We start from the raw sequence: 17,323 nt of genomic DNA on the forward strand, positions 1-17,323 counted from the left end.
AACCCAGGAATGTATTTTTTATTCTTGTTGGATTCTTTTAAACAAGTTTTCAGGAAAAGAGTAGAATATTTCAGTAAATTGAAATGACCAAGTTTGATATTTACAGTTTCTTATATGTGTTTATGTGGTGGGCTGACCTTGGCTGGCTGCCAGGTGCCCACCAAGCCACTCTATCACTGCCCCTCCTCAGCTGGACAGGGGGAGAAAATAAGATGAAAAACTCATGGGTTAAGATAAAGGCAGTTTAATAAAGAAAAGCAAAGGCCGCGCACAGAAGCAAAGGAAACAAACAAAAAAATTATTCTCTACTTCCCATCAGCAGGCAAAGTCCAGCCACTTCCTGGGAAGTAGGGCCTCAGTACGTGTAGCGGTTGCTTTGGAAGACAAACGCCTTAATAACGAATGCCCCCCCTCCTCCTCCGTTCTCCTAGCTTTTATTGCTGAGCAGATGTCATGTGGTATGGAATACCCCTTTGGTCAGTTTGGGTCAGCTGTCCTGGCTCTGTCCCCTCCCAAGATCTTGCCCACCCCCAGCCTGCTGGTGAGGGGGCAATGTTGGAGAGGCAGCCTTGATGCTGTGGGAGCACTGCTCAGCAGTAGCCAAAACCCTGGTGTGTTATCAACACCGTTCTAGCTGCCAATACAGAGCACAGCACTATGAGGGCTGCTGTGGGGAAAGTTAACTCCATCCCAGCCAGACTCCATACAGTTTATTTAATAGTTACAAAAGCAAAAAATGTCCTGTTTGCCAAAAAAATACCTACATTTGCTACAGTGAGGGCTATTAATCACTAACTCTGTGACTTATGAAAGGGATTGCTGCAAATTTTGACAAACTTGTCTCTATAGGAATGAAGGGTAAGAAAGCAATTGGAGATAGAACATCTTTTCTCTGTTATTTAACATTGCAATAAGTAGTGATAAAAGCAGTTGATATCATTCAATAGTGAAGCCATATAGTTTCAAGTATAAATGTGTCAAAAGAAAATAAAGCATTTTGCCTTTCATGAAATTTATAGTAGATGTTGCCTAAGTAAAGCTCAACTCAGTCAATGAGGTATCAGAAAAAGTGGAATATTTCAATAAATGGAAATGACCACGTCTAAACTTAACAGTTTCTCCTACATGGTTAAATCATACTTCCAAATCTCAAAATGTCTTCTGCTTGCTGTAAAAATGTCTGCACACTCCTTTGGTTTTAAAATCTTCTGTGGCCAAATGGCCTATTGCCCCTATTACCTTCAATCTCTCCCTGTATAAATCCTCACTATTAGAAACCTTGAAACTGTGTTTGGGATTAGGCACTAACTTCAGACTAGTAAATGGTCTCTGAACTGGAACAATGTCTAAGAACATAATGGGAATTACATATTGAGAACTGTATTTTAATAATAAAAAGAAAAGTCAGATTTTACCAGTAGGTGGTGCTTCTGTACAAAGCATTCATCAGATGCAAGTGATCTCATTTTTTCCCTTAGACATAAAATGCATTCTCAATATTCACTCTCCTCCCCGCCTACTTCAGCTTTCTTCTGTCATAACCTGCCCACAAAAAGAAAATTAACTTAGAATAGGTATATAGCTCATCTTTTTTAAAAGTTTTAGAGCAACAGTTTCTCTTGATGTTTGCAACATCCTCTGAGTTGAGTTCTACATGCAAATCAATATACTCTTCTGATACCTTCCACTATTTTTCAGCTTCTCTTTGGTAGTTTATTCATAAAAATTCTGGTGTGAATTATGAATTCATACATTTATACCATAAAATCATATCTAAATCCTTACTTGTCTGTGGTATTTTATTAATGTTAATCTGAGGACCAGTAAATTTAACTACATTCCAAAAGGTATAACATGTACAGAGCCCAAATTTTTGTTATACAGTTTGCATCTAAAGTTGCATGTCAAAATGAACAGTGATAAAAATGTTTGGTGCATTTGAACTAATCAAATTAATCCCAGCAGAAAGTCCATGCCTCCCCTGTCTCAGCCAGTGCATACATACACACAAGCATTAGTTATAAAGAAACCTACAGGTGGTTCCAACAGTGCAAAGGCTCAGCTTCCAAAATTTGTTATGACAAATATGTTGATATGTTATTTGTTATGACAGAACGAAAGAGACTTTCTTTCAATCCCAAGGCATGTCCCAGAGCCACTCAAGAGAACCATGTCTGTTGTGATGTTTTCATCTCTCTGATTTTTTTTCACAATACCTCCTAGTAAACAGTCCTCATTCTCTCAGCATCCACCAGTACTGCATGAGCCTTTACACTGATGTTTTGTGTGTTTGTGCATTTCCAGGGGCTCCATGCCTCCTCAGTCTGTAACTGGGTTTCCTTTCCTCCTACAGAGCTTGCACTAGCATTCATTTATCTCAGAGTACAAATATCTCCCTACCTTCTACTCAAAGCCTCAACATCAAGTCAGAACCTGTTTCTCCTCCTAGAGACCATACCAACACACCCTCAAGATACCCACAGCATATGCGCCATGAGACAGGGAGATCTCCTGTTGACAGTTTGAGCAGCTGTAGCAGTTCATATGATGGAAGTGACCGAGAAGATCACCAGAACGAATTCCACTCCCTCATTGGACTCACCAGACCTTCACCGGATGAAAGAGAAAGCCCTTCTGTCAAGCGCATGCGGCTCTCTGAGGGATGGGCAACATGATAACCTTATTATTTTTTTTTTCTTGTAGTGCATGTGTGCTATACCTTAATGGGGGAGGGAGGTCAATATGCATTATGTGCTGTGTGTGGAAAAAAAAAAAGTCAGGTACTCTGTTTTGTAAAAGTACTTTTAAATTGCCTCAGTGATACAGTATAAGGATAAACAGAAATGCTGAGATAAGCTTAGCACTTGAGTTGTACAACAGAACACTTGTATAAAATAGATTTTAAGACTAACTTCTTTTCACTGTTGTGCTCCCTTGCAAAATGTATGTTACAATAGATAGTGTCATGTTGCAGGTTCAACATTATTTACATGTAAATAGACAAAAGGAAAACATTTGCCAGAAGTGGCAGATCTTTACTGAGAGAGAAAGCAGCTGTTATGCAACATATAGAAATTATACAGGTGTTTTGACAGACCCAGCGGTTGGGTGGCCATGAATCAATGCTAGGAAGAGACTTAGTCACCTAACATACCTAAAATGTTCACAAACATACAGGCATATCATTAGAGTATGACCCTCAGTTAAAAAGGATCAAAGACATTTAAAGGGGACCATACTTGTAAAAATGTTGAGTTTGAGGGCAAACATATTTATTTTTTAAAATTCTGGCTCTGCATCACTTCTTAAATAAAAAATATAAGAATATGTACATTAGATTTTACTTATTTTCATATGACAGTTTGCAAAGCATTTGTGGCTTTTGTAGTTTCCTTAAGCCAAAATGTATTCTTTTTTCCTTGATAGTTTTGCTAATCTTTTTAACAGTCCTGAAGAAAACAGAGGACTTCTGTATAGAAAGCACTACCCTAAGCCATGAAGAACTCGATGCTTTGCTAACCAAGATAACTGTTTTCTCTTTGCAGAAGTTTTGTTTTTGAAATGTGTATTTCTAATTATATAAAATATTAAGAATCTTTTTTAAAAATCTGTGAAATTGACATGCTTGTGTATAGCTTTCTAATATATATAATAATTATGGTAATAGTAAAAATTTTTGTTATCTTAATAGAGGGGGAATTATATTTGTGCAGTTGCACATTTAACTTTTTTCTTTCAGTTTTCTTTTACTGGGCATACATTTTACAGATCCAAGTCATCTGTTAAAAGAGAGATCCGTAAAAGGTTAGAATTTACCCATGGTGTAACAACTTAAATCATTTTAATACAACATTTTACCAGCTGGGTGAACTGCAATCGCCTGTATATACTGATTAGTTCTTTCATGCTGTTTTGTTCATTGTAACAGGTTAAGGGCCCTTCTATTACTTACATCCTGTGTATCTTGTAGTTTTCCATGGGTAAAATGACAAAGTGGCATAACTTGGCCCTTTCTCATAAATGAAGCTGGTATTCTGCCTGTTAGAACTGGATGTACAGCTCTAATGGCTGTCAGTTATGTGAGCGCAGGTGAATATTTCCAGAAGTGGTAGACAGAGTAAAAAGTGAGTGATTGGCACAAACACACCTATTATATAGATAACTCCCTTCTCTCACAGATTTAAAAATTTTAGAGAGATTATCAATTAAAGGACCATTCAAAAGTCAATTTATCTTACACAACCAATATTAGCCATTATATCATCATTGTTTTAATGGACCTCTGTGGTCACATTATCTCACAGTGGGAATGTCATTGAACACTCCCTGTGTATTTACACCCTAACAAGATTTGCTTCAGCATATGGCATCTACATTTTCTTCTGCCTCATATTTTTCCTTTGACTAAAATAGCCTGACCAGTTCCTCTTTGTCCCTCTTGTTTATTAGAAGAAGATGGTATATTCAATTGTTTCAGTTTAAACTTCTGTTGGAGGAAAGCAGTGTTTAAGCAAAATGTTAGTGCCATAGTAAAACTGGTAATATTTATCTTTTTTCCAAGAGTCATTCCAACTCTCACTTACACACATTAACGCTATGGTGAAGGATATAGCTGCAATAGCTAAATATCAACACAGAAGATTTTTTTAAGGGAAATACATCCTCTATTTCCCATCTATACATAAAAAGATATGCATGTGGGGGGGTTTAAGTGAAAATGGGGCCCATAATTAATTTTAAAACACAAAACAGCTTTTCAGAAACACTTTTTTCTCCTTCAGAAGAACCTATACTCATATTCTCCTGAGAATTTTAAAATTTGGTCTGTCAAAAATATGCAAATATATCACAAATGTACCTTGTCATTTCAACAAAAAATACAACTTTATCAGTATCGTAGTAGAAACTTGTCAGTGGGGGTGGAGGAGTTGGTCTATTGAAATATGAAGAACAGCCATATTAATAGATCACCTTGCAATTTGCCTCAGCAACACATGAAAAAGGAAAGATAGCATTTTTAAGGGAGATGCAGTGTAATACATTACTGCAAGTAACTAAGCAGAAAGTAGTGTGAAAGATATTGTCTGGGCAATTGATATTAAGTCTGTCAAGGATTTTTATATGAACACAAACACAACAGAATCACATGAAAATGAATGCCAGTCATCCCTCTTGTTCCTGCTACTGAGGGCAACTAACATATAGTGGCAAGATAGTGGGGGATAATGCATATTTGTAAACTGATCTAATGAAAAGAAGCACAACTTCTGTTGAGAAGTCACTTTCTGTAAACTATAACTGTCTACCTTTCTCTGTTCCCTTGTGTACCTTACCATTTATTTTATTTGCAAAGGTAATTTGGGTTTATTGTGTGATTCCTTTGTATTTAAGGAGTTTGGGGCAGAGCCCTGAAAGAGTATTAACATTTACATGACCTTAACCCATGCTATATAATGTTTTAGGCAACATTTTTAATTGCAAGTTCAAACATTTGAAGTGTCATTCTAGACATCTCCAAGTATTATTATAAGTTAACCTCTATTAAAAGGTGTTGGCAGTTAATGTGGTGACAGTTATATGACATACCCATTCTGCACAATCCGTATATTGTATGCATTGAGTCATTCACAGTAAAGTTTTTATCATTTCAAAGTTTTTCAAAAGTTGTGTTTTATAACAAAATAGCTTATATTTTTCCCAGAAGAGGAATTCAGCAAATTTTAATGAATAACATCAAAATATCTGTTGTCCTCAGATCTTTTTCGGGTAAAGCTGACATAAGAATAAAAGAAGTCATAAACTGTTTTCAAGGATGTCAACCCTTTTTTATTGTATGTATTATCCCATATACCCTCTTTTATTTATAGTACTAGCAAAGCTGTTTTGTTTTCCTTTTTCCTTCACCTTGAAGGTAAATACTCTACAATTCTTTAAAAGCCACTTGAAACCTCAATAAAGGATGTTGCCTAAACATGTGTCGTGGTTTAACCCCAGTCAGCAACTAAGCACCACGCAGCCGCTTCCCCCTTCCCCCTCCCGGTGGGGTGAGGAGGAGGAAAGAGGGGAAAAAAATAATAAAACTCGTGGGTTGAGATAAGAACAGTTTAATAACTAAAGTAAAATATAATACTAACAATAGTAATAATGAAATATAATAATAATAATAGTAATGAAAAGGAATATAACAAAAAAGGAGGGGGAGGAAGGGAAAAAAAAACACAAACAAAAAAAAACCACCAGCGATGCACAATGCAATTGCTCACCACCCGCTGACCGATGCCCAGTTAGTTCCCGAGCCACGATCCGCCCCTCCTGGCCAACTCCCCCCTGTTTATATACTGGGCATGACATTCCATGGCATGGAATAGCCCTTTGGCTAGTTGGGGTCAGCTGCCCTGGCCATGCTCCCTCCCAGCTTCTTGCACACCTGCTTGCTGGCAGAGCATGGGAAACTGGAAAGTCCTTGGCTTAAGATAAGCGCTCCTTAGCAACAACTAAACCATCAGCGTGTTATCAACATCATTCTCACACTAAATCCAAAACACAACACTGTACCAGCTACTAAAAAGAAAGTTAACTCTGTCCCAGCCGAAACCAGGACAATATGGCATACTTCATCTGTTCCTATTTGTGCCATCTGCTGTGATATCGTCAGTTATATGGCATTAATTTCCTGCCACTACAGATGTCTTGAAGAACCGATGGAACATTGGTGTTTGTTAGAATGCTTCAGACTGTAGATGTACTAAAAGGCTTTTGCTAATATATTTTTACCAAAGATGTGGAACAATCCAAGCTTTGAGCCACAGACCTTCTTCATCAAAAGTATCCCTTTGATTATTTTCATAATCAGGTGTTGCATTTTTACTGTCCTTGCTCATACCTCAGACTGATCCATACCTCAGTTTGATTCAAAGAGGTCAGTTTAATAACTCGTTAAAAAAATGCAGTACTAGAGTCTTTTATGGAATAAGTAATGTCAGACTTGGGTTACCACAGGCATTACACTTGGATTACTTCAGATGGTTTGTTGCATTCTTTTTTCTTTTTTTCTTTCTTTTTCCTGGGGATTTGTTTCCATAAAACAATGGTAATTATAAAATAGCTTATAAATGGGGTCATACAAGCATTTGCAACAAATATTAAAATAGAGGCTCACAGTGGCATAAGCTGGACTTTGTCGCCACTAGATGACAAGATAACTAAGTTAAACCACATCTGTGTATCTCAAGTGACTTAATTCAGCTGTCTGTAGCAAACAAAAATGGGAAAATTTTGAAAGATTCTCCTGCTGGAAATAAGGTACAATTTGTATTTTGCAGACAAATCAGTAAAGTTACTGGCTTTCTTAGTGATACAGTGTGTATGGTGTATTTTTTATTAATTTAAATAATGTTCCATTTTTAATGTTTTGCACTGTAACACACAAAAGAATCAACACTGCAATATACAGTTGAATCACAGTACAAATATGATTCCCATTACCAGTCTCTATATGCTCACCATCACAACACTGGGTGTCTCCAATCACTGGGAAGGAATTCGTGGGTTGAAGCCAGCTCAAGCCTGTTGCTCTCTTCAAAGTTCATTTTGTTGGCTATTTGATTTTTATACTCTATGTTGGGCTGAGCCACATATACCCTTCCCCCATATTGGTCTGGCTGGCTCTGGAAGATAATACTTTCTATTGATTATTTTAGGAAGGCCATTTACATAACCAGTTGACCCACTCAACTGATACAGTCGTTTATCTACAAAAAAGGCCACCCTTTGGTCCCCTTGGTGTTGAGATAAGTTCAGCTTCCTTTATGATAGCTGTGGTCACTTCCTACATTCTTTTCTGAGGTTCATGAGCTCATCATCCTTGCGTATCTTCTCTGAGCCTTCTTACATTGTAGGGGTTTGTTGATCAGTCACAAACCATGAGCATCTCAGTGCCTCACAAATGTTAATGCCCCACCACACATCATCCCAGAAAGTTAGAGAAATTCCATTACTCTCACTTTACAAGCAGAATTGTGAACAAGAGAAGTTAATGGCCAGATACCCTCACTTATTTGAAATTGAAATCCTGTCTCTAACTTCAGTGAAGCCTGGATTTTAGTCACTGAATAGAGTTTGACACTGTCTCCCATAAGATCCTCATAGAGATCTGCTCAACTGTTGGATGAGTAGACAGTGAGGTGGATTGAAAACTGGCTGAATGGCTGGGCCCAGAGGGTGGTGATCAGTGGCATGAAATCCAGTTGGAGGCCAGTCACTAGCAGTGTACCCCAGGGATCAATACTGGGTCCAGTACTGTTCAACATCTTCATTAATGACCTAGATGCTGGGGTAGAGTGTACCCCCAGCCAGTTTGCTAACAACACCAAACTGGGAGGAGTGGCTGATAAGCCAGAGGGTTGTGCTGCCGTCCAGAGGGACCTCAACAGGCTGGAGAAATGGGCTGACAGGAACCTCATGCAGTTCATCAGGGGGAAGTGCCAAGTCCTGCACCTGAGGAGTAACAACTCCATGCACCAATATATGCTGGGGGCTGCCCAGCTGGAAAGCAGCTTGGCAGAAAAGGACCTGGGGGTTGTCACGGTTTAACCCCAGCCAGCAACTCAGCACCATGCAGCTGCTTCCCCCTCCCCCCTCCCAGTGGGATGGGGAGGAGGAAAGGAAAAAAAAGTAAAACTCGTGGGTTGAGATAAGAACAGTTTAATAACTAAAGTAAAAATAAAAATACACTACTAACTAAGAATAACAATTGTAATGAAAAAATACAAAAAAAAAAAGAAATAAGAAAAGACAAGTGATGCACCATGCAATTGCTCACCACCCGCTGACCGATGCCACAGCCACGATCCGCCACTCCCGGCCAACTCCCCCCTGTTTATATACTGGGCATGAGGTTCCATGGTATGGAATAGCCCTTTGGCTAGTTGGGGTCAGCTGCCCTGGCCATGCTCCCTCCCAGCTTCTTGCACACCTGCTTGCTGGCAGAGCATGGGAAACTGGAAAGTCCTTGGCTTAAGATAAGCGCTCCTTAGCAACAACTAAACCATCAGCGTGTTATCAACATCATTCTCACACTAAATCCAAAACCCAGCACTGTACCAGCTACTAAGAAGAGAGTTAACTCTGTCCCAGCTGAAACCGGGACAATATCCACCCCTTATTCTATACCATTTCCGTCATGCCCAGATCCCACACTTTCCGATACATTTCCAATTCATCACCATCACTTTTCCTGTCTTTTAATATATACACACAGATATCATTCCCGCGGTCTATGGGCCATCTCTACCAAATGTCTGTTGAGTTCATTCAGTCCATGACTTTGAGCTCCATCTATCGTAACAGTCTGTCTGGGCAGGAGGGATGGTGCGAAGTCCGCTCAGTCGGCAGAACAGAATTGGGCTTCAGTGCGGTGTGGTGGGCGGGTGACATTGGGCGCAGCAGGAGGATGGTGTGTGGTGTCGGATTGTTGCATGCTGAAGTCAGTCCTGGTTCCATCACTACTGTGCTTTGCTCAGTTTTGTCAAAGTTCATTCTTCATTAATTTAGATGATTCTTACTGTAATACTGCTGATATAGCATATAACAACTATACTATTGATGACATACAGTGGCAGGGGTATTTAGCAATCGACATCATACCATTTAATCTATTGGCTGTTCTCACCTAAAACCAAATCCCCTTGAGGCACACATCGGACTTCCCCATCCTTCCGCATCACCCACCAAGTGCACCCAGGTCCTTGAGCAAAAGCAATCCCACGAATGGGTTTGCCTTTGCCTGAGGCAGGAGTGACCCAGACTGTCTTCCCTAGCATATTCTTCATGTGCACCACAGGGACTTTATCCCCTTCTACAGTACGTAAAAGTTCTGATTGGGCAGGGCCAGCCCGATTGGCAGATCCTCTAGTGTTGACTAACCAGGTGGCCTTTGCTAGATGTGTGTCCCAATGTTCGAAGGTCCCACCACCCATTCCTCTCAATGTAGTCTTTAACAGTCCATTGTATCGCTCGATTTTCCCGGAGGCTGGTGCATGATAGGGGATGTGATACACCCACTCAGTGCCGTGCTCTTTGGCCCAGGTGTCTATGAGGTGGTTTCGGAAATGAGTCCCCTTGTCTGACTCAATCCTTTCTGGGGTGCCATGTCGCCATAAGACTTGCTTCTCAAGGCCCAGGATAGTGTTCCGGGCGGTGGCATGGGGCACGGGATATGTTTCCAGCCAGCCGGTGGTTGCTTCCACCATTGTAAGCACATGGCGCTTGCCTTGGCGGGTTTGTGGGAGTGTGATATAGTCAATCTGCCAGGCCTCCCCATATTTCTATTTCAGCCATCGTCCCCCATACCAAAGAGGCTTTAACCGCTTGGCTTGCTTGATTGCAGCGCATGTTTCACATTCATGGATGACCTGTGCGATAGTGTCCATGGTCAGGTCCACCCCTCGATCACGAGCCCATCTATATGTTGCCTCTCTTCCCTGATGGCCTGAGGTGTCATGGGCCCACCGAGCCATAAATAATTCACCCTTATGCTGCCAATCCAGATCCACCTGAGCTACTTCAATCCTAGCAGCCTTGTCTACCTGCTGGTTGTTTTGATGTTCCTCAGTGGCCCGGCTCTTGGGTACGTGGGCATCTACATGACGTACTTTCACAACCAGATTCTCTAGCCGGGCAGCAATACCTTGCCACAATGGGGCAGCCCAGATGGGTTTACCTCTGCGTTGCCAGTTACTCTGCTTCCATTGCTGCAACCACCCCCACAGGGCATTTGCCACCATCCATGAGTCAGTATAGAGATAAAGTATTGGCCACTTTTCTCGTTCAGCAATGTCTAAAGCCAGCTGGATGGCTTTCACCTCTGCAAACTGACTCGATTCACCTTCTCCTTCTGCAGTTTCTGCAGCTTGTCCTATAGGACTCCATACAGCCGCCTTCCACCTCCGATGCTTTCCCACAATGCGACAGGACCCATCAGTGAACAGGGCATATTGCCTCTCACTTTCTGGCAGTTCATTATACAGTGGGGCCTCTTCAGCACGCGTCACCTCCTCCTCTGGCGATATTCCAACATCTTTGCCTTCTGGCCAGTCTGTGATCACTTCCAGGATTCCTGGGCGACTGGGGTTTCCTATTCGACTTCATTGTGTGATCAGTGCAACCCACTTACTCCACGTAGCATCAGTTGCATGATGTGTAGAAGGGACCTTCCCTTTGAACACCCAGCCCAGCACCGGCAGTCGGGGTGCTAAGAGGAGCTGTGTTTCAGTACCAACCACTTCTGAGGCAGCTCGAACTCCTTCATATGCTGCTAATATCTCCTTTTCAGTTGGAGTATAGCGGGCCTCAGATCCTCGATACAAGTGCAGAATCCTGAAAAACTAGTAGAACATTTGGGAAAAGTATGCTGTCACCCCGACAGTTCCAGGGAGACACAAATCACTGCAATGTGCTGGGGCCTGGCTCATGCCTACCAAGCCCTGTTCAACACTATTCAGTACCCTCAAGGGGAAGCGAAGGTCTCTGGATCTGACAACAAAATGACAGCCACTGCAGCCACTCCGACCCCAGCAACAAGCACTGCAGCCCCTCCAGCCCCAGCGACAGGCCCTACGGTTACTCCAATGCCTGTGACAGGCACTGCAGCTGAACCAGAGAACCAACCCATGCCGGTATCAGTTACTCCCGTACAGAAGAAGAAATACTCAAAAAAGACAGCTCGCTTAGTGAGGGATGAAGATGAACCAGGGCCATCACGAGAACAGGAGGAAGAGGCAGAACCGGAGATAATCACCCGATCTCTATCCCTGAGTGAGCTGCGAGATATGTGAAAAGATTTCAGCCGTCGTCCAGGCGAGCACATTCTCACCTGGCTGCTCCGATGCTGGGACAATGGGGCTAGTAGCCTGGAATTAGAGGGTAGGGAAGCCAAGCAGCTGGGATCCCTTTCTAGGGAAGGGGGCATTGACAAGGCGATTGGAAAAAAGACACAAGCCCTCAGCCTCTGGAGGCGACTTCTATCGGGCGTGAGGGAAAGGTATCCCTTCAAGGAAGATGTTGTATGTCAGCCAGGCAAGTGGACCACCATGGAGAGAGGTATCCAGTACCTGAGGGAATTAGCCATGCGGGAGATGGTTTATTATGACCCAGATGATGGGCAGTTACCCACAGATCCAGATGAAGTCCAGTGTGCACGACCCATGTGGTGGAAGTTTGTACGGAGCGCACCATCATCGTATGCCAGTGCATTGGCAGTAGTGGACTGGAAAGACGAGGAGGAACCAACAGTAGATGAATTGGCTCGCCGACTTCGGCAATACAAAGAAAGTCTCACTTCCTCCCTCGTCGCGGCTGTGGAGAAACTGCCAGACATACTAGCCGAGAAATGGTCCCAAGAGTTCCAGCAATTTGAGGATAAGTTCTGCCTCCCACCTGCACGGACCAATATCTCAGCTCTTAGGAATGAGCGTCCCTCTGCTCAAGAGAGAGGAGAGAGAAGGTACACACCACGGGGTATCCTGTGGTCTTACCTGCGTGAGCACGGAGAGGACATGAGGAAGTGGGATGGAAAACCTACCTCGGTCCTAGATGCACGGGTACATGAATTGTGAGGAAAAACATCTACAAATGAGGGTTCTTCCAGGAAAATTGCTGCTTCAGCCTCCAGTGAGCACTGCAAGAGGTGGGGCCGACAGAGTGGAAGGGCTGATCTTACTCCTGATCCTATGAGAAGGAATTCTAATCCATTTTTACAAAAAGTGAGTGGAGAATCCTATGACCAGGACTAGAGGGGCCCTGCCTCCAGCCAGGCGGAGGAAAGGGACAACCGGGTTTACTGGACTGTGTGGATCCGATGGCCTGGCACATCAGACCCACAGGAGTACAAGGCTCTAGTGGACACCGGGGCACAGTGTACTCTAATGCCATCAAGCTATAAAGGGGCAGAACCCATCTGTATTTCTGGGGTGACAGGGGGATCCCAACAGCTCACTGTATTGGAGGCTGAAGTGAGCCTAACTGGGAATGAGTGGCAGAAACACCCCATTGTGACTGGCCCAGAGGCCCCATGCATCCTTGGCATAGACTATCTCAGGAGAGGGTATTTCAAGGGCCCAAAGGGGTATCGGTGGGCCTTTGGCATAGCTGCCTTGGAGACAGAGGGAATTGAACAGTTGTCCACCTTGCCCGGTCTCTCGGAGGACCCTTCGGTTGTGGGGTTGCTGAGGGTTGAAGAACAACAGGTGCCGATCGCTACCACAGCGGTGCACCGGCGGCAATATCGCACCAGCCGAGACTCCCTGATTCCCATCCATACGCTGATTCGTCGACTGGAGAGCCAAGGGGTGATCAGCAGGACTCGCTCACCCTTTAACAGCCCCATATGGCCAGTGCGAAAGTCTAATGGAGAGCGGAGACTGACAGTAGGCTATTGTGGCCTGAATGAAGTCATGCCGCTGCTGAGTGCTGCTGTGCCAGACATGCTGGAACTTCGATATGAACTGGAGTGTTGTGGTTTAACCCCAGCCAGCAACTAAGCACCATGCTTCCCCTCCCCCCTCCCAGTGGGGTGGGGAGGAGGAAAAAAAAAGTAAAACTCGTGGGTTGAGATAAGAACAGTTTAATAACTAAAGTAAAATAAAATACAGTACTAACTAATAATAATAATATAATAATAATAGTAATGAAAAGAAATATAACAAAAAAAAAAAGAAATAACACCCAAGAAAAGACAAGTGATGCACAATGCAATTGCTCACCACCCGCTGACCGATGCCTGAGCCGCGATCCACCCCTCCCAGCAACTCCCCCCTGTTTATATACTGGTTTTAAACCCAAAACACAGCACTATACCAGCTACTAGGAAGAAAATTAACTCTCTCCCAGACAAAACCAGGACATGGAGTCAAAAGCAGCCAAGTAATATGCCACAAGTGATATTGCTAATGCATTTTTCTCAATCCCTTTGGCAGCAGAGTGCCGGCCACAGTTTGCTTTCACTTGGAGGGGCGTCCAGTACACCTGGAATCGACCGCCCCAGGGGTGGAAACACAGCCCCACCATTTGCCATGGACTGATCCAAAATGCACTGGAACAGCGTGAAGCTAATATCTCCTTTTCATTTGGAGTATAGCAGGCCTCAGATCCTCGATATCCCCGACAAGGCTGCTAGGATTGAAGGGGCTCAGGTAGATCTGGATTGGCAGCATAAGGGTGAATTATTTATGGCTCGGTGGGCCCATGACACCTCAGGCCATCAGGGAAGAGAGGCAACATATAGATGGGCTTGTGATCGAGGGGTGGACCTGACCATGGACACTATCGCACAGGTCATCCATGAATGTGAAACATGCGCTGCAATCAAGCAAGCCAAGCGGTTAAAGCCTCTTTGGTATGGGGGACGATGGCTGAAATAGAAATATGGGGAGGCCTGGCAGATTGACTATGTCACACTCCCACAAACCCGCCAAGGCAAGCGCCATGTGCTTACAATGGTGGAAGCAACCACCGGCTGGCTGGAAACATATCCCGTGCCCCATGCCACCGCCCGGAACACTATCCTGGGCCTTGAGAAGCAAGTCTTATGGCGACATGGAACCCCAGAAAGGATTGAGTCAGACAAGGGGACTCATTTCCGAAACCACCTCATAGACACCTGGGCCAAAGAGCACGGCACTGAGTGGGTGTATCACATCCCCTATCATGCACCAGCCTCCGGGAAAATCGAGCGATACCATGGGTTGTTAAAGACTACATTGAGAGGAATGGGTGGTGGGACCTTCGAACATTGGGACACACATCTAGCAAAGGCCACCTGGTTAGTCAACACTAGAGGATCTGCCAATCGGGCTGGCCCTGCCCAATCAGAACTTTTACGTACTGTAGAAGGGGATAAAGTCCCTGTGGCGCACATGAAGAATATGCTAGGGAAGACAGTCTGGGTCACTCCTGCCTCAGGCAAAGGCAAACCCATTCGTGGGATTGCTTTTGCTCAAGGACCTGGGTGCACTTGGTGGGTGATGCGGAAGGATGGGGAAGTCCGATGTGTGCCTCAAGGGGATTTGATTTTAGGTGAGAACAGCCAATAGATTAAATTGTGTGTTATTAATTGCTATATAACCCTGCCACTGTATGTCATCATTATTGTAATTGTTATGTGCTATATCAATGGTATTATATTAAGAATTACTTAGATTAATGAAGAATGAACTTTGATAAAACTGAGCAAAGCACAGTAGTGATGGAACCAGGACTGACTTCAGCATGCAACAGTCCGACACCACACACCATCCTCCTGCTGTGCCCAATGTCACCCGCCCACCGCACCACACCGAAGCCCAATTCTGTTCTGCCGACTGAGCGGACTTTGCATCATCCCTCCTGCCCAGACAGACTGTTATGACAGATGGAGCCCAAAGTCATGGACTGAATGAACTCAACAGACATTTGGTAGAGATGGCCCATAGACCGCGGGAATGATATCTGTGTGTATATATTAAAAGACAGGAAAAGTGATGGTGATTAATTGGAAATGTATCGGAAAGTGTGGGATCTGGACATGACGGAAATGGTATAGAATAAGGGGTGGATATTGTCCCGGTTTCAGCTGGGACAGAGTTAACTCTCTTCTTAGTAGCTGGTACAGTGCTGGGTTTTGGATTTAGTGTGAGAATGATGTTGATAACACGCTGATGGTTTAGTTGTTGCTAAGGAGCGCTTATCTTCAGCCAAGGACTTTCCAGTTTCCCATGCTCTGCCAGCAAGCAGGTGTGCAAGAAGCTGGGAGGGAGCATGGCCAGGGCAGCTGACCCCAACTAGCCAAAGGGCTATTCCATGCCATGGAATGTCATGCCCAGTATATAAACTGGGGGGAGTTGGCCGGGAGGGGCGGATTGCAGCTCTGGCATCAGTCAGCGGGTGGTGAGCAATTGCATTGTGTATCACTGGGGTTTTTTTTTTCCTTTTTTTCCCCTCTTCTTTTTTTTTGTTATATTCCTTTTAATTACTAGTATTATTTTTATATTTCATTATTATTATTATTGTTAGTATTATATTTTACTTTAGTTATTAAACTGTTCTTATCTCAACCCACGAGTTTTACCTTCTTTCCTGATTCTCATCCCCATCCCACTGGGAGCGGGGAGGGGGGGGCAGGGAGTGAGGGAGTGGCTGCCTGGTGCTTGGCTGCTGGCTGGGGTTAAACCGCAACACAGAGAAAATGTTTTTTGTGCTTAGAAGTTTTGAGGAAAAGTCATTTCTACTGAAAATTTAGACAAAACAAAAAAAACCCAATATTTTATGAAGAAAAAAATATTTATTCCCATATTTTGGAATGAGTAATCACAAGGAAAGAAGGAGAATAGTGGTGTGGGCGGCAGGGACCTGGCAGCAAAAATAAGATCCCTGATTCTTAACCATAATCATAATGAATAACAGCTTTGAAATAGACAGCTGATATCTGAAATAGCTGCAGCTGTTTTCTGCTAATATCACAAACTTAGTGTTTTACTCTCAGTAGCAGTAAAACTGTCACTGAAAGGGGACTGTTACATTTTGTATAGTTAATCTCAGTCCATTAATGCATATGAATTTCCCTTCCCTTTAAGGATTAGTTTTCCTTATGCTTGCTGATCAAAGTAGGAGTAGGTGATCAGTGACAAAAGCAATGGGTGAGGGGAATTTACCCAGGAAATTTTGTTAATGAGCTCCGTTCTGGAAGAACAATGACCACAGATTATAATCTAGACGTCTCTAATGTATGGAGAGCTGAATCTTCAAAGTCTCACCTCTTTGTGTGGGGAGGATTGGGCCTGGGGATTTGAGTAGCAAATTTTCATTGTGAGACATCTCCTGGCATTGTTTTTCCAAACCTGGTTCTGCCATACCTGTAATGGGTGAAAAATTGGGGGGGGGGGTATTGCTTTATAAATTAAGGTTACAATAAAGCCTTGTGCTCAGTTGTCTGGGGTGTTACAGAATTTACAGGATTATAGACCAGACTAGATTAAATTGATCCTTTGAGTTTTTAGTAATTACCTTTAAAGAGCTGCCCAGTCAAGGGTTTCAACTTCTCTTTTGAGTCCCACCTTTTTAAATTGCTGTACAAGATTTTGAGAGCTATATTCAATTGGTTACTTAACCTCACTTTTTCACAAAAATTTCAACAAATTGTGTACTGCCATTGCAACAAATCCTGCCCTGGCCATAAGCGGGCACTAGCTGGTGAAGGTACTCTCTGGGATGAGCTGATTCTTTGGAAACATATCACTAGTTAAACGGGGTGCATATAGCAAGGCTTGAGAAATTCTGGAGTGAACAGGAC

At 43.2% G+C, this 17,323-nt stretch overlaps 1 protein-coding gene across 1 annotated transcript in view; it reads left to right on the top strand.

The window, feature by feature from the left end:
• LOC127028973 (myocyte-specific enhancer factor 2C-like) overlaps positions 1-2,675 on the top strand; it is a 159,410-nt gene extending 156,735 nt beyond the window's left edge. The window contains exon 11 of the mRNA XM_050914651.1: positions 2,450-2,675. Coding sequence (XP_050770608.1) covers positions 2,450-2,675 — 226 coding nt within the window. The remainder of the gene's footprint in view (positions 1-2,449) is intronic.
• The last annotated feature ends 14,648 nt before the right edge of the window (positions 2,676-17,323 follow it).

This window comes from Gymnogyps californianus, unplaced genomic scaffold (genome assembly GCF_018139145.2).
Source record: "Gymnogyps californianus isolate 813 unplaced genomic scaffold, ASM1813914v2 HiC_scaffold_53, whole genome shotgun sequence".
In the NCBI taxonomy this organism is placed as follows: Eukaryota; Metazoa; Chordata; class Aves; order Accipitriformes; family Cathartidae; genus Gymnogyps; species Gymnogyps californianus.